This window comes from Miniopterus natalensis, chromosome 1 (assembly GCF_054644295.1).
Source record: "Miniopterus natalensis isolate mMinNat1 chromosome 1, mMinNat1.hap1, whole genome shotgun sequence".
Taxonomy (NCBI): Eukaryota; Metazoa; Chordata; class Mammalia; order Chiroptera; family Miniopteridae; genus Miniopterus; species Miniopterus natalensis.
This window is the reverse complement of record NC_142081.1, coordinates 82,925,826-82,947,524: the sequence shown is the minus strand read 5'-3', so window position 1 is coordinate 82,947,524 and position 21,699 is coordinate 82,925,826. Positions and strand designations below refer to the sequence as shown.

The 21,699-nt window shown below is 35.4% G+C and overlaps 1 protein-coding gene across 2 annotated transcripts in view; it reads right to left on the bottom strand.

Moving 5' to 3' along the window:
* Positions 1-21,699, bottom strand: part of UPF2 (UPF2 regulator of nonsense mediated mRNA decay) — a 108,124-nt gene that overhangs the window by 18,466 nt on the left and 67,959 nt on the right. For both annotated transcript variants that reach the window (XM_016203930.2, XM_016203929.2), the window contains exons 12-18: positions 18,713-18,898; positions 16,193-16,396; positions 15,047-15,322; positions 12,456-12,639; positions 4,192-4,331; positions 2,454-2,558; positions 2,058-2,156 (exon numbers count right to left, since the gene is read on the bottom strand). In XM_016203930.2, coding sequence (XP_016059416.2) covers positions 2,058-2,156; positions 2,454-2,558; positions 4,192-4,331; positions 12,456-12,639; positions 15,047-15,322; positions 16,193-16,396; positions 18,713-18,898 — 1,194 coding nt within the window. The remainder of the gene's footprint in view (positions 1-2,057; positions 2,157-2,453; positions 2,559-4,191; positions 4,332-12,455; positions 12,640-15,046; positions 15,323-16,192; positions 16,397-18,712; positions 18,899-21,699) is intronic.

Here is a 21,699-nt window from a genome sequence, read left to right as displayed (position 1 = left end):
TACTTAAAACTTGAAAGGATCATGTTAGATGATCCTTGACTTGTAAATCGTCTATAAATTATACATTGGGGTTCTTGAGGGTTCAACTCTGAATCTGCTTCTCTTCTCTCCACACTTTACACCTGAGTAATTCACTCATTGTCAAGACTTTAAATATGCTCTAACAACCACTCCATTTGTTTCTCTTCTGATACCTAGACATCTCCACAGGCTTCTCAAACTTACCATGACAAAGTGGAACACCTGCTCATCTGCCCTTGTTTCCTGTCAGAGAGACTAGCCAGTGGCCCAAGCTAAATAACTGAGTGTCATCCTTGACTCCTCATCCTCCACACCACTATCCAATCAAGCACCAAATAAATCTAGTTCATTCTACCACCTAAACAGCTTTCAAATCCAGATGTCTCTCCAGGTGCTCTGGCACTATCAAGACAGACGACCATCATGTCTCACCTGGGGTTACCACAACAGCCTTCTATCCAGTCTCCCTGATTAGTCTCCCTGCTTTTTAGTATGTCCCAGTCTGAACCACCTCCATATACCACCAGGCCACTCCAAAGGTGTCCCATCCAATTATCCATTCTCATGCTGTGCTACCCTTCCACAGACTATGTTCTACTAAGACTGGCCTTCTAGTTCTTTTCTGCCTCAGGAACTTTGACAAATCATTCCCCTACATCACCTAGATGACTCAAAAGTCACGATCTCAGAAATCCTTCCCTGATAATCTTATCTAAAGGTTCTTTCCTTACTCTCTACCAAAGCACTGTTCTTTTAGTTCTTGAGCATTTATTACAATTTGAAAGTATGAATTTGTTTAGTTGTTAAATATCTACCTTCCCCATAAAACTACATTTTCTGAGTAGAAAGCACGTCTGTTTTTACTTACTACTTTATAATAAACCTGTTGCTACACAGTGTTAGGCACACTGTAGGTGCTCAATAAATACTTGCTAGACAAATGAATGACTAAGTAAGTGGCTTCTGACTCAAGAAAGGACAAGTTTCTTTATGAAGTAAATTGTTTATTATCTCTTCAAAGGGAGTATAGATTATTATGATTGTTTTACTTGATGTGCTCCTAAATGACATGAATATAGGATTTATTTAATAAAGAGTTTTCTAGATATATGAAATTTTTATATATGTAGAAAGAAGCAAATTGGCCTAATATACCTATAGTAGTAATTTGTACATTATCATAGCTTTCAACCTTAGTAGCATCAATAAAAGTAAAATCCATTATTTCTTCTCTAAAGGATTACTCCCCACCAGCATATAGACTCTAGTATCTTCAATCTTAATAATAATCCTCCTCTTTTAACCTGACCTTCTCTAGCTACCTCCCTATTTTTCTTCCCTTTCTAATAAAACTCCTTCAGAGTTAGCTATACTTGTTACCCAGCATTTTCACCTCCTCCCTTCCCATTTTCCATTGAACCCACCCCAAGGTGCTTTCATTCCACCATTCCAACAAAAGCACTCATTTCAAGTCACCAGTGTTCAACAACAGCTACTATGTATAGGACTAAAGTAAACAGTCTATGAGATTTTATCTGTAACTACTCTAAATTACTGGGATGATGAAGCTTTTTATAAAATCCAGTAAATTAATGTCATGAATACATTAAACAACTAACATTTCTGTAAACATCAACCAATATTCCTTTAAATATTTATGTTATTCAAATTATAAATCAAACTCAGGAATTTACAAAATTAAATTTCCCCAAATATTTATCTTCTGCAAAGTATGACTCCTAAAGAAACTGCAAGTAAAGGGTCTTAGAGATGATTCAGAAAGTAAAGGTGGAAGTTGGTACAATGAAGTTACTCTACTCCAGGTCTTATATTTACTACACTTACCCCCACTCTATCTCAAAGAAAGGTGCAAATCAGGACATGAAATGCAAGTACTGACAGCTGCAAACTGTACAAATTAGGAAAATACTCAAGAGGCAAATATTTAGAGTAGAGACCCTCCTATTAACCAGAACTAAATGTGCTGCAATGTTTTATATTGAGAAGATATTTTGGACTAGAGCAACATTTCACACCTGGAGATTTTCTAGCATCATTTTATCCAGAGCTTGAATGAAGTCCTCATCTTCTACACAAGGAACATGCTTAAGTCCACCTCCTTTGATCATTACCTCCTTATTAAAACAAAACAAAAACAAATTAGTCCAGAATTTTAACACTAATGTTTTGTATGGCAGAGCCTTTTGTATTGATAACTTGTTCAACATACTCAAGGAATGAGTGAGTAAAATATATAACATTATTAAATGTTAAAAGCACTTGTTAAAGAAGTATTTAGGAAAACAAACTGAAAATAAATGTCTAAAGAAACAGTTTTCAATAATCAGAAGAAATAAAACTTTGGTAGCTGAAACTGAAATACTGTGAAAATGCTGCACAATTTCAAGAAGCAAATTTTCAGCCATACATACGGTATTTTCTTCATCGGTTTCATTCTCCTTATTTGAATCTGTAAGATAATCTGTATTCTCTTCCTCTTCTTCCTCTCCTTCATCCTCATCATTATCAGAACCCTCCTGAAATTATTTAACATTAAACATTTTGAAAAGGGTTATTACATTTTACATGTCTTAAAAAGATTTTGAAATGTCTGTATAATTGTTTATTATTTTCAATGGAAGGGCAAAGTCAGCTGGCAAGAGTTACTACACACCAGTGGCTGAAATCCCATTTCACTATCTTCCACTAATCTAATAATACAAAGATCCTTTGTAGAATCTCTTCCTTGAATTCCACAAGGAATGAGCTTCCTGAACCTTTTGTACTTTTCTCCTCCCTAACTTAAGAGACTGAATTTGTCATAGTTGTTTTTTAATATCCAACTCTGCAAAAAGCAAGAATTCAATTTTAACATTACTGGTTGAAAGCAGTGACTAAATTTTATAAAGTACTACACTGTTTTTGTTTTACCCAATTCAGAAGAAGAAAGGATAAGCTTTACTGTCTCTATTTTTATATGTGAAAAAACTAAGGCTCAGAAAAGTTAAAATAACACTTTTAAATTATCATACTCTCCTAAATGCTTTAAGCACCCAAGAAACAAAAAAACACACACACCTTAATATTAACCTTAATAATTATAAACTTATGCTTATACTAAAACAAATAAAAAAATGCTAGTTCCATGGTTTAAATTTTATTTTCATTATTATTTTTCTGTTATTCTTATTCATCCTGCTTTTTATTTAACTTTCTAATTTAAATATATATAAATAGAGACAGAATAGCTTAATGAACCCTTAGTTACTCATTTAACAATTGAACAACTATTAGCTCATGGTCAGTTTATAGTTTCTTTCATACCTGTAACAATCCTCAGTCTATCTCCAGATCATGAAGCAACTTTTAGACATTCTATTATTTTAGCTGGAACTTTTAAAGCTTAAGCATGTTTAGAAGAAAAAAGTAAAAAATTGTGACTATTAGCTTGACCCATATGAAAATGAAATTTTGGTAGGTCCAAAATGGTAGAAGAGCAATTTCATATGGTTTAGCCTAATACAGTCATGTTATCATGGTGCATGATGAATTTCAGATTTCATATACCATTATATCTGAGAAAAATAAAGCAAAGTTCATTCATATCTAGTCAATAATTTTGTTTTCATAAAACCCACAGGTTAAAAATTCATATTCAAAAGTGAGATTAAGATACACGAGATCAAACAATTTTTTCTTCAAATGCTTATTAAATAAAAATCCTAACCATAATAATGGATACATATCATTATACATGTCCACAGACTATACAACACCAAGAATGAATGATTGAATGATGTGTCAATGTAGGTTCATCAACGTACAAACATACCACTCTGGTGAAGAGGACTGATAATGGAGGAGGATTTGCATGTCTGGGATAGCATATGGGATACACAGGAAATCTCCGTACCTACCCCTCAATTTTGCTATAAACCTAAAACTGCTCTAAAAAAATAGTCTTAATAATAAAAATAATCCTATGATCAGTATTTACTTTTTGAAAAACCCTTAATTAACCTAAAGATTTTATAACAGAAATATACTATTAGTTACATTTACTATAATAAAACTGAGGGGTAGATCTTATTTTATAAAAAAAATCTTGGCTCATATAATCAAAATACTCTTGTACAAATGTACCTATTTGCTATAAATAAAAGTTATCACCTCTTCTTCTGGTTCATTTACTTCACTTTCATTTCCAGATTGTTCTTCTGTTTCAGCTCCTCCTTCTTCTTCTTCTTCATCATCTTCAAGATTTTCTCCTTCTGTCATAGAATCTTTTGAATCTTTGTCATTTACTAGGCCTTGAAATGTGAGGGGAAAGCAGAAAAACACATTTAAAAAAGACAAAGTTTCAATATTATACCACTTCATTTGAAAGAAAATTCAACAGCCACTTTCTCAAAACAATAGTAAAATAAACACAGAATTTAAAACTAGTTTGACAAACATTTAAAAAACAGAACTTCATTTCAACTGATAGATTTCTTAGTCACTAGCAAAATATATATATGTAAATATATTTTTTTTCCTTCTCTTAGAACTTCAAACTGTCTCAAAAAAACAAAGGCAAAAAATAGCAGCACATAAGATGCCACCTCAGCCATATAAGATTCACCTTGGTCGCACTTTATAATCAAATATTTCAATAATCTCTGAAAACGCAAAGATAAAAAATGAGGTCACTTTAATGGAGAAATCATATTTGTCTATCAATTTGAATGTCTGCAAATTAAGACTGAGAAAAGACAAAGCAATTTGGTGACACACCTAGCAGCTGGTCACCACAGAACTTAGTTTTTTTCCTTCAGTAACAGCATTCTCCTCCTGAGTGAACTCCCTGGTTTGGATTTGCTTCCACCTCCCCATGTTCATCCAGATTTCACTGCCTACTCAATTCTTCTTATCATTGGAATCTCAACTATTCTCTCTACTTTCAAGAGGTACATAATATGGCCTCATTTGATCTCTTTCCCCTGTTTTCTCCCAAGCCTTCTGCTATAGTGAGGTCAGATTCTTCTATCACTGAAGCACACTACCTTGCAATCTTGCTCATCAATACTCTTCTCAATATAAAATCCATTACTTTTCCCACTACTTGCTTCTAAAGCACTTGGAGAGTTTACCATAGCACTTTACATTAAGAATATATACACCATGTAATATTTTTAAAATGATTTCACAAATGTTACATTAGATTAGAATACCCTTAAGAACAAAAAACTTGTTTTATACATATATTCAAAACTTATCAGAGGCCATATATGGATAAATACACAGTAGGTGTTTAATAAATAGTAGTTTACTCACAGAATCTTGGGCAACAGCACACAAAAAAACTTTACTAATGTGATTTAACCCTTCCATTTTATGAGGAATACTGAACCCAAGAGAGTTTGAATAACCCAACCAATCAAAGTAAAAATTACCCCAGTGTCCTAAGTCTAAGTAATTAAAAACTGACAAAAATATGGAAGTACAGGGTGATTAAAGTGGGTACATTCAAGTTGGGAAATTTAAAAAAAAATGAGAAAATGGACGAAGCTTGGCGAGATCTATTTTAAATGGAAAATAATACTGAGAAAAAAAGTTGGTGCCTCAGATTTAAATTCCATTAACTTAAATATTTCCTACCTATTACTTATTAGTTTTCATAGATAAAAATAGATTTTATATGTGTAAATTTTATTTGTTTACAGGGAATTGAAGCAGCAAAATATTAGACTGTTATTTAAGTTATCAGAGGCAAAAAACTGAAAGTCAGGACTGTATATATAAATCTAAGCATTCTTAGTAAAAATATCACAGTGGTGATAAACTCACATGGCATGAGACACCATTACACATTTGTTATATCCACTTAAAATATTCGTCACAGGAAGAACTATATTGTGTAAATAGCTTTGTTTTGATAGCCATACTTCTAATTTGTAAGGAAAATACATACTATTCCTAACATATTTTCATTTGCATTGCAAGTTAGTTTTAAAAACGTTTTATAAATATTATATTCTGCATTAGCTAAATTATATAACTACCCAGTTGCTGACCCATAAGTCACTGCAATCTAAAATAAACAATTCAGACAAATATATACATATAAAGAACAGAGATGACAAAATGCAAACTCTAGATAGTAAAATATTTAAATATATCTGTCAGAAGTTAAGTGTACTTGGGGATAGAAATCAAACACTGTTCACTTAAATTTGAGCTGCTTGGTGCCTCAGTTTTCCTGCTCATTCATAACAGAGATGGTAATAACTAATATTTCCTTTCAGATTGTGTTTTAATTTATATTTCTGTCTACTAGTCATGTTGAGCATTTCCCTCATATACTTAACATGTCAGAAAGAGCAAAGTCGGCTTGATTGCTTAACCTAGTGTTTTGATTTGGGCTTTATTTAACTCATCTGTCAAACACCAGTAACATTACCTTCCTCTATCATTCTGGCAAAAAGATAGTACTCAATAAAACCACCAACTCTTCCCTGCTCTCCCTTATTTGATTATGTCATATTCATTTTTCTACTGGGGTGTTCTACTTTATTATTAATTTGTGTTCTTTATGCAAGTGCTAATAACCTGGCAAGAAAACTATTTTCATATTAATTTTTTATTCTATAATCTTTAAACACCCAAATCTGTCCCATATGTGTGCTTTCTTCTATCATTTTAAAATTTGGGAAAATTAACAACTCTGCAAATATTTAATAGATCTATTTTTAACTTTTAAAGTAAATATTTAGCCCTAGCCAGTCTGGCTCAGTGGCTAGAGTGCTGGCCTCCAGACTGAGGCCAGGTTTGATTCCGGCCAAGGGTATGTGCCTTGGTTGCATGCCTGATCCCTGGCTCTGGTTGGGGCACATGTGGGGAGGCAACCAATCAATGTGTCTCCTTTCACATCAATATTTCTCTCTCTCTCTATCTCCTGTCCACTCTCTCTGAAAAGCAATGGAAAAAGTATCCTCAAGTGATAATTAAAAAATAATAAAATAGCCCGGCCGGGCGTGGCTCAGCGGTTGAGCGTCAACCTAGGATCCAGGCAATCAGGGTTCGATTCCCGGTCAGGGCACATGCCCGAGTTGCGGGCTGCAGCCGATCAGTGACTCTCTCATCACCGATGTTTCTATCTCTCTCTCTTCCTCTCTCTGAAATCAATAAAGATATATTAAAATAATAATAATGTAAATAAATTTTTTTTAAGTAAATATTTTAACTCTTTAATCCACCTAGAGTTTTATGATAAGATGTGGCTCTCTATCAATTTTCTTCCCAAATGCTCACCTGTTGCCCATATTCTATCTTTAACATTCTTAGTTCACCATATACTAAAACGTTTTTTATTTAACTGGGCAACTTCTAGGCCTTTTATTCTATCCTACTGATTTTATTTCTAATTTATAAAATACACTCTTTTGATTTATAATGTAATTTATTCTTATGGGTTCTTTTCTTTTTTTCACTTTATTTCCCTCTTTTTTGTTCCTTTTATTATACTACTAGTTAGAATTTCCAAACCAGAATTAAATAATATTGCTTATTACCACCTTACTTTTGTTATTAAATTTAAAGAGAATGTCCTTGCCAATAATTCTGTCTTTATTAAGAAAATCAAGATGCACACGAAAATAACTCAAGTATGTTATTTATAATGGTGCAAAATTGGAAATAATCTAAGTGTCAAACAATAGAATTAAATAAATTATGGCACATTCATAAAAAGGAACATAGCCAGTTTTTAAAAAAAGAATAAAGATTTAGAGAAATACTTTACGTAAGGAAGAAATTTTATAATGTATTTTGTGGAGAGAAATCCACTTATAAAACTGTATAAACATGAGAAAAAAATTTAAAGAATAGAAGAAAATATCAAAATGTTAACACATAATTACCCTTAAGTATGGAATATTGATTTTTGTCTTCTTGGTATTTTTCAAAATTTCTGCCAAGAACATATATTACTTTTAATAATACTAAAAATGATTTAAAACTGATGTTAAGCATAATTATAAAGAAGTTTTTGTGTTTTTCCATTAACTATTATGCTAGAATTGGGTTGCTGTAAAACTGAGATAATGAATTTGCTAAGTGATTGAACACAAAAAACTACCAAAGGCTCTTGATACTGTATTATCTTATGGGTTTAATCAACAGGAAATAAATTTAATGTAGATTTACTCATATAGCTCTTCTTCCTGATCTTTAGACTTTAAAACAGGGAAAACATGGGACAATTTTGTAGCATGATTCCAGTTGCCATCATCTTTAGAGTTTCATTTGCAAATGGTGACCTATTTTTCCCTTTCCATATTCTAAACAAGGACAGATTCCTCCAGAGAGCGTTTAGTCCTTTAATTTAACCCTCAGTCTATAAAGGATAAAGCACACTGCTCTCTTTACTGTTACCAACTGGCTGTCAAACTACTGTTCCCTCATGCCCACTATACAAGACATCATTCATAAAGGGTCTTTGAGAAACAAGGTTAAGACTCAACTATTTCAAAGCATAAAAAATGAAATAAGTAAATAAATAAGCACTCTGATTAAAATTATAATTTTATACAACTAGAAGTTTAAAAGGAAAAGAAAATGGACAATCTGGGACAAAGTAAAAAAAGAATCAACTATACCTTTATGGGTTGAGTAGTAGGAAAAGTTAATAGTTGTATAATTAGAAGCACCTTTAAAATTAATGCTCAAATAAATAACAGCAATCATATTCTCCAAAAGAGGATTTACCTATGGAAAAAGAAATCCTACTAATATGCTGGACGTACTATGAAAAAATAGTTTTAGAGGGAAAAAAGTTACAAATGCTTTCACTATAAAAAGTAGTTCTTCAGAAACAAAATAGGTAACAACTGTTCCCACTGCCTCCCACAACCACATCAAAATTACAACTAAAATACAGAACCATCATCACTCAGAACCTCCTGAGATCTCGCTGAACAGAAACCCTACAACCAGGGAACTAAAGAAGCAACGAGACTGGTAGGACAGGCAGAAACGCGGGTGGGTTGGGGCTGAATCCGGGAGACGAGGCCACGGGACCACACCTGGTGCCACAGTTTAAACCCAGGAGGGAAATCTCAGCTGTGGAGATTTCCCGGAGGAGGGAGGGGTCCCAGCCCCACATAGGGCCCCCAGCTCAGAGTTCCAGGGCCGGGAAGAGAGGTCCCCACAACTTCAGGCTGTAAAAACCAGCGAGGACTGTCACTGAGGGTCACAGAGACTACAGGAGCCGCAGGCAGCTCCTCTTAAAGGACCCGTGCGTGGACTCACTCAGAGGAGCTTCCTCTGAGCTCCAGCACCTGGCAGCAGCTTGAAAGGAACCTGGGACATTTGGGGAGGAACTAACCTACCTGAAATTGGGGAGAGAGGTGGAAGGGCAGCTTTCTCCCAGGCAGAAGACCTGGCAGAGGCCACTGCTCCTTTGGGGAGCCCTCCCCCCACAGAGCAGACAGACAGGCACCATATTTGAATCTCCAGCACCTGACTCACACTTCTGTCCTGCCCCGGTAATTCCCGGAGGCTCCACCCCTCCCTACTTGCAAGCTCATCCAAGCCATTTCCAGTGGCTTTTCTGTGCAAGAGGCCTCTCGTGCCTCATGCTTAGGACTTTCCTAAAATCTCTCAAACAAGCAGCAGCGTGCCCCATATGTCTTGATAAGTGGCCCCAGGCCTGGAACTAGTGGCAGTCTGCATTGGTTCATAGCTTGGCCTTCCCTGGACAACGCCAAGCCCAGCACAAGTAGCAGCCAACTATGGTTTGCTGTGTAGCTCATGCTGGGTGGCCATTGGTAAGGCACTGGCACAGGCTGACTTTGCACCTCCAGGGAGGCCCCAGAGACAGTGCACCTGGTGGTCAGCCTCGACCACACTGGATAAAACCCTACCACATCCACGAGTGACACACTCAAAGGGTGCACTTGCTGAACACCAAAGCTCCACTGAAGTAAATCCTGCTCCACAGGGGTGTCTCCAGCACAGCAGCCCTTTGGCTGTAGCTGCCACTGGTCCTCACAGCCAGTTGGCCTGGGGGTCAATTCCTCCCAATGATGCCAACATCAACCAAGGCTCACCTACAACAGGACAGTGCACACAGCCCATACAGGGGAGCACCTAGAAGGCCCAGCTCAGGTGACTGGGGAGGCTGAGCCACTGGGCCCTACAGGACACCTGCTACACAAAGCCACTCTACAAATTCTAGGAGACATAGCAGGTCTACCTAATACATAGAAACAAACACCTGGAAGGAGCCAAAATGTGGAGGCAAAGAAACAAAGGAAAGAACAAAAATCTCCAGAAAAGGAACTAAATGAAATAGAGCGAAGCAAGCTAACAGATACAGAGTTCAGAATCATGGTTATAAGGATGATCATGGATATTAGGAAGACTATTACAAGAACAAGTGAGACCATCAATGACCTAAGAAAGTAATCAGAAATGAAGGCTACATGAACTGAAATGAAGAATTGACAGGGAATCAACAGTAGAGTAGAGAACGCTGAGAATCAAATCAGCAATTTGGAACATGAGGAAACAAAAACACCCAGCCAGAAGAACAAAAAGAAAAAGGAATCCAGAATATGAAGATAGCATAAGGAGCCTCTGGGACAACTTCAAGAGGCCCAACATTCGTATTATAGGAATGCCAGAAGAAGAAGAAAGAGAGCAAGAAATTGAAAACCTATTTGAAAAAGTAATGACAGAAAACTTCCCCTACCTGGGGAAAGAAATAGACTTACAAGTCTAGGAAGAGAGTCCCGAAGAAGAGGAACCCAAAGAAGCCCACAGCAAGACACATCGTAATTAAAATGCCAAAGATTAAAGACAAAGAGAGAATCTTAAAAGCAGCAAGAGAAAAGCAATTAGTTATCTACAAGGGAGCACCCATACAACTGTCAGCTGATTTCTCAACAGAAACTTTGCAGGCCAGAAGGGAGTGACAAGAAATATTCAAAATGATGAAAAGCAAGATCCTACAACCAAGATTACTCTACCCAGCAAAGCTATCATTTAGAATTGAAGGTCAGATAATGAGCTTCTCAGACAAGAAAAAGCTAAAGGAGTTCATCACCACCAAACCAGTACTACATGAAATGTTGAAGGGTCTTCTTTAAGAAGCTAATGAACAAAAGAACCTGACAAATGAAGTAGATCCACAGACACTGATGCATGCAACAGACGATCATATTTCAGGGGAAGAGGGAAGGGGGGTGGGGGGTGGTAAGAGATTAAACAAAGAAGTTATATGCAAAAAAAAAAAAGTTATATGCATATATGCATAACCCATGGACACAGACAATAACGGGGTGAATACCTGGGGAGGGGGTGGGAGCGAGGTGGAGGGGGTCAATTGGGGGGGGAAATGGGACACCTGTAAGACTCAACAATAAAGATAAATTTTAAAAAAATTCTTCAGATATGCAAAGTAGTAAATTTATGTAATTAGTGTAACTGGTGAAGGTAAGAATCTCCTAATGACAGACTTAGGAGTCCCAAGTGCTAGCAGGAAACAAAATACTAGCTTAACAGCTTGAAAACATATGTCACTTTGAAATGACTAAAATGAAACATGCTAACAACTATCTGCAAGAAAACCAGATTAGTACGGTTATATGTTGTTCCAGTTATTTCCACTGACAAAGTTAGTCGGCTCCTACAGTACCTCATGGGAGGTATTCAAGAGCTAACTCTTCTTGCCTGGCCGGCATGGCTCAGCAGTTGAGCACTGACCTAGGATTCTGGAGAACGTGGTTCAATTCTCAGTCAGGGCACATGGCCAGGTTGTAGGCTCAATCCCCAGTGGGGGCACGTAGGAGGCAGGAGATCAATGACTCTCTCATTATTGATGCTTCTATCTCTCTCTCCCCCTTTCCTTTCTGAAATCAATAAAGACATTTAAGAAAAAAAAAAAGAGCTAACAACTCTTCCACAACAGTCTCAGAGGGACACTTAGAAAGTAAATAGATCAATTCTCCCATAGCACGTTTCTCACATTTTCTCTAGTCCTTAGAAATACACAACTCTCCCAATGAATAAAGTCTCAAATTCTGTAGGATAGTGGCCTACAATGTCTTGGGAAATAATGCTTGTTACAATTACATACTGTATTTTAAGAACTGCTCTGATTAAAAGTAGATTTTATATTAGCAACCAAAATTCTAAAACTAAGAGGGGGCCAACAGGATTCTTTATTCATCACTATCACTGGCTTCAATTCTTACATGACTATTTACCTCCAATTTGGGATTATTTAATGAAATAAAAAAATACATCACCCAGGTTTTAGCTAATACTAGTATGTAACAATATCAAAATGGAAAGTATACAAAAGGAAACTCTTTTAACATTATAAAGCAAATTCTAAAAACAATCTGCCCAATATTACCTTCATTTTCTCTCTGTAATTAATTGCTTACCTAGTTTTATCAAGAATTCTTGTTCCAAGTCGTGTACCTGCCTGATGGATTCTTCCAGAGAATTACAGAGTTTGATCTTTGGTCTTAGCAGTTCTAATGTATCACTGATCATGTAATCTATGTCAATAGGAAATGGATGATCTTTTGTCCAAATCTCCAAACTTTTCTTCCACCAAACATAACGCTGATGACAAATAAAAAATAAATTTAGCTATAAAATATTAATAACAAAAATATTTTAAAATAATCTGTAATGTGATGCCACCTAGCTATGACAACTAAGCTAAAAAAATTGTACAAAACACCTACCATTTTTAATGGTCAACCGCAACGATCCTAATTCCAATTATTTCCCTCCAACTATACAATTTCAAAGCCATTTGGTGACTTGAATCTAAATACTGTTTTATTATAACTGTCATAATCTTTTTAAAGGCAAGGAAAAATTGTGAATAAAATACCAAATGAATATTCAGATAATAAAACAAGTCAGAAACCCCAATCCCAAACCAAGTTTAAATGTTAAATTTTACAAAAACAACCCTAGCTGGTTTCACTCAGTGGTGAGAGCATTGGCCCAAGGACTGAAAAGTCCTAGGTTTGATTCTGACCAAGGGGATGTGCTCCAGTTGCAGGCTCGATCCCTGGCCCTGTCGGGGCTTGTGTGGGAGGTAACCAATCAATATCTCTCTCTCACACTGATGTTTCTCCTTCTCTTTCTCTCTCTCTCTCTCTCTCCCCCTTCCACTCTCTCTTAAAAGCAATGGAAAAAAATATCCTCGGGTGAGGATTACAGAAAAAATTCTTTTTATGAAAACAACTAGATTCAAAAGCATAGTTTTGATAAGTGATCGTTATTTTCCCTATGATACATGTTTTTAAAAAAGGTAAATTAAAGTATCTGAATATATATATTTTTTTTACATAAAAATCATTACTCAACAATCATTTATTGAACACCTACTGTGTACATGGCACTGTTCAGATATTTTCCCTCTTCTCCTATCCTGGCTCCCTCATTTTGTTTTATACTTGTAAGTTAACACTAACTAAAGAGCACGGCCTAAGAATTTACTTATATATAAACAGTTATACATCTGAGTGCTTCACTCTTCCTCCCCAGTTTGTTCCAGGTCCTTGCTCCTCGAAAGTGCGAACCTCAACTGGAGCTTGTTAGAAATGCAGAATCTCAGGCTCCCACCTTAGACCAACTGAATCATAATCTGCATCTCAGCACTATTCCCAGGTAATATGTATGCACATTAAAGTTTAGAAGCACTGCTATGGGTGATCTTTTCTACCTGGCCTTCCAAGACATAACTGTTCACTCTACATTCTAGGCAAAACACACTCACCTCTTCCCCAGGCCTCACTTTTTACTCCCATTCCCCCATGTTTATCCCTTCTGCACATTTCTGCCTGTTAATCAATATGGAAAATGCTTTTAATTCTTTCTGATCTTGGATATTTTGGGGTAGCTCTTTCCTCTCCACCTGGGATGTCAGACTGAATGCAAATAAGGGTTCTCTTCTGAAAGAGATTTTACTTTGGATGCTGACAATTACAGCTAATGCTTTGCAGCAAAACTGGTTTTCAATACAGGCAGTCTCCAACCTAAGGCAGACCTCAAAGACAACAGGGAATCTGATTCTCAAATGTGCAACCCCCTGTCGATGGATAAAGTTAAACTGCTCTTCCCCTAGAGTATTTGCCCCCACTTAACACCTGCCATTATGTGAATGTATTTTTGATACCTCCAGTTGTAGTTTTAAATGTATTTTCTTCATCAATGGATGAATGAAAACAATACTAACAATAGTGATCATATAAACTTGAATGGTACTATTCATACTTTATTTCAGTAACATCTGGACAATTCAATAGTGAGTTGTTCACCGTAATCAATACTTGTAACATTGTATTTTATGGGAAATAGTGAATGGGTTCCGAACAACCAACCTACAAAGTTAACTTTTGGAATACCTACTTTATAGGAGTTGGAGAAACATCTCTGTATTTTTATCTGAATTTAATTTATACTATACTTGCTCGAAATCATAAGTCTACATAATTAACAAAAATTATGGTATAGAAAGCACAACCCAAGAGTTTACCAATAAATGAACTAATATTTCTGTGTTAAAAACAACTCATTTTCCCTAGAGTGACAGTTTTTTCCTTAAAAAAAGAAAATTTGATCATTTAAAAATAAGAATCTTAGATGTAAAACCACAACACAAATGAGTGTTAAAAATGTATATATAAAAATCACAAGTTACTTAATTCATAAGTTACTGTAACATAGTTCACAAATTACTATACTAAACTTATAAAGTATACCAAAATAATTTCCAAAATTAATAATCAATCATTATGAATTTTAAGTTACAATGCAATTAGAATGTTTATATAAAATTCATCAACATTTTAAAATCTCTAAACCATCCTTGCAGGCAGATTAAATCAAATTTAATCTAATTATGAATATACCTCATATATGGTATGTGAATGCTACAATGTCTCTGCTTGGCTATTTTTTAACACAAACAATGTATTAAATGATGCCAAAATGCATACTTCGGCTTATATACCTGAAAATATACAAGGAAGCAATCAAGTTTTCGTTTACTGGAACCTCTGTCAAAGTACTGGCCACAGGTATCCAAAATAGTGCACACTAGTCTAATTCTGAAAAGGTGCTCAGGAGGGTCCAGTGAACTTGGAGAGCCATCAGGGTTAACACCAAATGAAGTAAAAGAATAAAGAGTTCTAAAAATAACAGCTGATTCCACCATTCGGTAATTATAAAGTTCCCCTAAGAACTTGGCACTGCTGATACGTCTCTGATTAAATTTAGGTTGATTAACCTAAAAGAAGAAAAAAAAAGATTTGCATTAAAGAACAGTAATGTGTTTGAAAAGAGGTAAAATGCCCCTCTGTCACTTGACAGTATCAATTACTGAAAAAACGCTAAACAGAAAAAAATGGGTTCTTTCCTTTTTTTCTAATATCCTTTTCTCTCTCTCTCTCGGAAATGGCTATCCATAAAATGTTAATAATAAAACAAAATAAAATGAAATGTTCTCACTGGTGTGGCTCAGTTAGTTGAAGTGTCATCCCGTGCAAGAAAGGGTGGTGGGTTCAATCCCCAGTTGGGGCACATGTGGGAGCCAGCTGATCGATCTCTCTCTCTCTCAAATCAATTTTTTAAAAAGTTTAATAAAAACACGTTAAATGTTAAATTTAGTATTAAGCTATCATTAAATGAATTGCTAGTCTATAAAGCAATTAAGATGTAGTTATCCCCCACATAACTTATTTTCTCTATTATCCATGAATTAAGAAAACAATAAGCCTACAGAAAAAGGCTTCTGCTTACAGAAAGTCTTACCAAATGATTATCAATCTTCTAATTAAAAAGTTTATAGGGTCATATAACTTGAGTCCCAATAGTAACCCAGAAATAATAAAAATGTACTATAGTCTTCCAAAATAAACAACTGTATTTGAGAAAAAGAGGCAAAATAAACCCCAGCATTAAGCCTGAGAGAAGCCTAGTAAATCTAGTACAACAGGGTTTATATTAAGAAACCACTAGTTCTGGAGAGATAATAGTAAACAACACCATATAGGGAAAGGAAGGTTTTCAAATTATTATTTTTCAATAATAGGATTTAAGAGTTGTTTAAATTCTTCCCAAACTCCAAATTGACAACTTTAAAGAAAGTCCTTGTTACCTCCATTCCTAATCGAATATCTTCTAAAACTCCATCCACAACATGGATTCCAACATCTTCTTGGTAGAGCACTAGTCCTGCTAAGAGGTTGGCCACACAATGAATACTATTGTATTTCACATTCCAGATGTTTATCATACAACAAATAACATAGTCTTTCACTTCTTGGTCCTGCCAGGGCAACTTTCGCATCTGTCTCAAAACCTAAATGAAGAGAATTTTAATTAAATTACTAAGACAAGCACATAGTCCAATATGCTCAATAATATAGATATGTTATTATGATTATACAGATAAAGAACTTTTGAAATGGAAAATACTTTGGAGATCCTCTATCGGCTTTTTCACTTTAGAGATGAAACATGAGATTTTTCTAATTATTGACAAAATGTACTCACATTTTCCCTACGTCTTTCTGTAATGCCCCCAAATTTCCTAGAGTTTCTAGGTCTTCAGTCACGCTAACAGTATATACTTATATACTAAGGTCACTGAAAGAAATTGCCAAGGCTCACCAAAAATAATGTTTCTTTTGTGCTTCATTTGATGTAAATAATCTTAGACACTTCTTTTATAAATCAAAAATTTCCAATAAATAAATAAACCCAAGGTGAACTGGTTAAAAGATCACTTAAGATGGAGAACATAACATCAAGACTGACATTACACTGTCCTGTTTCCTCATATGTAAAAGGAGGGGATAATAAAAGCACCTCCTACTCTGTTGTAAGTTAAAACATGTGAAGTATGTAGGAAAGTGTCTGGCACATTTTAAGTACCCCATAAAAGTTAGGTATTGCTATTTCAAAAACTCTACTGGTAATGACATAATCAGCAGAGCTCTACCTGTAATCGAGTTCTTTCCACTTTTATTCTGAAAGAAAATGGATACTATTGGCAGATTGCAAAGTATTCCTTTCATCTCTATATCCACAATCCACCTTTTTTTTTTTAAAAAAAATATATTTTTATTGATTTCAGAGAGAGGAAGGGAGAGGGAGGAAGAGAGAGAAACATCAGTGATGAGAGAGTCATTGACCGGCTGCCTCCTGCATGCCCCCGACTGGGGATGGAGCCTGCAACCCAGGCATGTGCCCTGACCGGGAATCGAACCCCAATCGCCTGGATCCTAGGTCGACACTCAACCGCTGAGCCATGCCTGGCTGGGCCACAATCCATCTTTTAAGCACTAAGTATTTTCTCATATCAGATTCACTGGCAATGTTAATGTCGTCTCAAATGCCTAAGCATTCCATATTTTTCAAACTTCTAGTCAATTCTAAACAGATGTCAAAATCCTTATGTTTTAAACAACTATTATTCTGACTCTCTGAAAGTTGGTTTCAATTTTCAAGGCTGCACTATCATCCCTATTTCCTTTTACCCCACCCATGTATTATTTCCTGCCTTTATCCTCCCCATAGGTTTTCTCTGTCCAGAAGTTAATTTACTTTATTTTTTCTCCTAAAAGGAAAAAAGTTCTACATTGTATTGTTTCAACTTGTAGAATTAACCAAGAAATATTTTGTTCAATGTATCTTACTTTAAAAGTGAAGTTTCTAACAAGGTAACTACAATAATTAAGATAACAGATCAGTGCTTCTTCAACTTTTCTGGAAAGCGACCCTTGCAAGAATCTAAAGAAAGCCACAGACCTTCACTCCAGAAAAATACAGACAGTCCCAGAATTCAAAATTATGAAATTTCAGAGGGTCATGGGCTTCCTGAAGCCTATTAAAAGTTAAGATCCCTTGCTCTGAAGCAAAATTTATTAAAATTAAAATAAATTTTGCCTTATTTACGACAGAATACTGGACACAGTCATAGTTTCAAATATATATACAGCATCAAAATTCAATTTGGCCTGGCCGGGCGTGGCTCAGTGGTTGAGCGTCGACCTAGGATCCAGGCGATCAGGGTTCGATTCCCGGTCAGGGCACATGCCCGGGTTGCGGGCTCGATCAATGACTCTCTCATCATTGATGTTTCTATCTCTCTCTCTCCCTGTCCTTTCCTCTCTCTGAAATCAATAAGGATATATTTAAAAAAAAAAAAAATTTCAATTTAGAAGAATGGCCATTTTAATTAAAGTAAGAAGTTATTATCATAACAGGAAAACAAAACGCTGTCCCATATATTACATATCATCATATGAATTCCTTCTTAGGGTGACTTGTATAAAGTCAATCATAATGGAACTTGGGATCAAATCCCAACTCTCATAAACTTTACTGCTGGGACACTAATAGCTCTGCTTCAATTTCTCCATTTACAAAATGTGAATAATGCAAGGTACTTGCATTTCTGATCTACACTTTGTGGAGCACTGAAGCAATTTATAAATGAACTGATCTAGGAAAACTGAAATATATGTCCCTGACCTAAAATTTTGTGCACAGGCTATTTAAAAAGTGCACTATTTTTAACACTATTATCATTAGGATGAAAAAGAATTCCTTTAGTTGAATATTATATAACTACCACAAATCCCAGGTTGACCATGATTCCATCAAGATTTACCTTCTCAGTGGTAACCTTGGAAAGATCCTTGTACAAAAGTTTCCGGACATATTCCTGGAGAGGAGGACGTTTCTTTTTCACTGTTTTTTCAGCTGGAGGTGGGTTGCAGTAGTAATATGCATTCTCCACCATTGTGACATATCTTGCATCAAGATGCATTGCTTGTTTCTTTCTCATCATTTGTTCCTAAAATAAAAAGTCTACATTAGTCAATATATGTTCATTCTAAGGTTTCTTTATTCCTAACAAAACTTCTGTTCTCAGTGAAAAGATTTCAGGATAAAGGGCTAGAAAAAGAAAAAACACAATCACTAGATATTTCTAGGAGTGTGCAAGCATAATATACCACTAATCATTTGTTTATAACAAATTAGCTCATAACTGCTTGGTCTCAGGCCTTGTCCAATAAGATACTCAGAGAACTTTTGCTACAAACAAAGGTAATTTATAACTCTTCCAAACTACAAAATATGAACAAAAGGGGTGACTCTGGCTCTGGCTGTTTCACATACAACTGAGAAAAAAAATTTATTCTCAGAGCACGTATCATTTGATACTATACCAGATAAATCTGACATGTTTCTATAGACAAGAAAACTAAAAGCCTCCAAGGTCTTATATCTTTGTCCAGAGCATCAACCCAGAGAAGGTGATTAAAAACACAGATCTGATCAATCATCATCTACTTTAGGCTTTCTCAACTTGACACTGTGTACTAGATAATTCTTTGCCATGGGGGGATGGGAGCTGTTCCTGTACATTGTAGACTGTTTTGTGCAACTCTGACATCTACCCACTAGATGCCAGTTGAGAACCACTGACTAGCTGAAGATCTTTAAATAGCACTAATTCTTAAAACAGCATCATACTAAGCATTAAGATTACTGAATTTATCCAGTCATTCAATAAACATTTTACTTGGCACTTATTATGTTCTAGGCACTATTCCAGGTGCTAGAACTCACCAGTGAATAAGACAGACATGATTTCTACCTTCATGAAGCCTAACAGTCTGGCATAAGAAGACAGAACAAAGAACTCAACAAATAAACTAACAATCTTTTAAATAATAATTGTGATCAGTGGTATGAAGGAAAATAATAAGGCACTAAGCTAGAGAGTCACAAGGAGACTACTTTAGGTAGAGAGGGTTAAGGATGGCCTAAGAAAGTGACATCTAAGTTATGATCTGAAAGATGACAAACGTTGAGAAAAGCCATGGGGACAGCATTCACAGCAGAATCAACAGCAAGAACAGAGGTTCTAAGGAGAGATATATGTTACAGAAACCAAAAGAAGGCCATTGAGGTGCCCACAGGAAAACTGCATGAGATGAGATCTGAGACATAGGGAAAGCTAAGTAGTACCAGACTCTGAAGACACAGTAAGAACTTTGGGTTTTAAGAGTGTAGAGGGAAACTGCTGGTAAAGCACTCAGGGCTCTTTATAAATCTAGTTTTTTGCCCACCTCTCCAGTCTTATCTGCACCCGCTTGACTCGATGTGTATTTCTTCTCTGCCTTTAAGACTCAGATTAGTCTCTAAAATAAACGCCACTTTTCCACAAAACTTATCCTGACATACCAAGACTAGATTAAGTGCCTCTTCTATCTATGCCCATAATACCCTATGCTTACCCACATTATTATACTGCATTTACCACCATGTATTCCAATTGCCTATTTACTCCTCTGACTTATTAAACTCCAGGAAAGCATGGACTATCTTTTCATCTCTATATATCCCAAGGGTCTAACATAAGGGTTTGCACTCAATGAATACTAAGAAGCTATTAGGGAAGGTATTTCCTAACTCATCAGTCTGGCTTAAATACCCCCTCCATGAGCCCATATTCTCTGCATACCTCTATTAAAGCACTTACAACAATGTATTAGAATTAGCACTGGATGTGGACCACTTTGACAACTATATTCTTTGTACCACTTCTCCTAACCAGTCTTAACATGCCTGACACATAGGTCTCACAAAAATGTTAAATGATAAATGATAAATAAGGCTCCTATTCAGAAAGCAAGAGAATCACTGATAAAGGCTAGCTTCTTTTGCTATAAGAGGGGAAAAGATCCACTAAGCCAAGAAAACCAGTCAGGCAGGAAGGCAGGTAGTATGATATTCACTCATACTACCACAATTAGTAAATATTTTCCCCAGCAAAAAATAAATACTGAGGATTCAATGTTGTAAATAAAAAGTAGATATTAAAAACTAAGCTTTCCTAGCATCTCTGTTACATTTTTATTAAATTAAATTTATTGGGTAACATTGGTTAAAAACATTGTATAAGTTTCAACTAATACATTTTTATATGCAGTGTCTCATTTAACCTTACCAGTATGAGTCAAAGAGGAGGAAGAGTTTTCTCCTTGTTACAATAAAAATTTGAACTTGGAATAATTATTATATGATTAATATGATATAAACCTAGAAAGAATTTGGAAGTCAATTCCATTTGATGACCTTCACATTAATATTTTTGTTTAGGAGAAATAAATTCTCATGTTTCTTCATTTCTAAATATCATCGACAGAGAATTCAGGCTCACAACTAGATTCTAAAAAAATAACATACCTAGAGAAAATGACACAATCAAGACTTTTGTTAACAGCAACACTGATGTAAGACTGTGCATGCCCAGGGATTCCTAAACCAAGAGCCCTCTTGAACACTAACACCAACCTTGCCAAAGGCTACCAGCAAAATGCATAGATATTATCAATAAGCATAATAACTTAATTGCTTAATAAACTCAATGGCCATTTTGGGATCCTAATAAACTTAAGAAATAATTTCTCCCCCAAGGTAATTTTTTAGGCTTATATTTTTATGTTTCATTTTAAAATGTAATTGTATGTTAAGTTTATACTTTACGTGCTTATGGCACACCAACCTAAACTAACATAATAGTATTAAGAGTACCTGCTCATTTTCATCATTTGTCAAGCTATTTTTGGTTAAACTTAATACCTA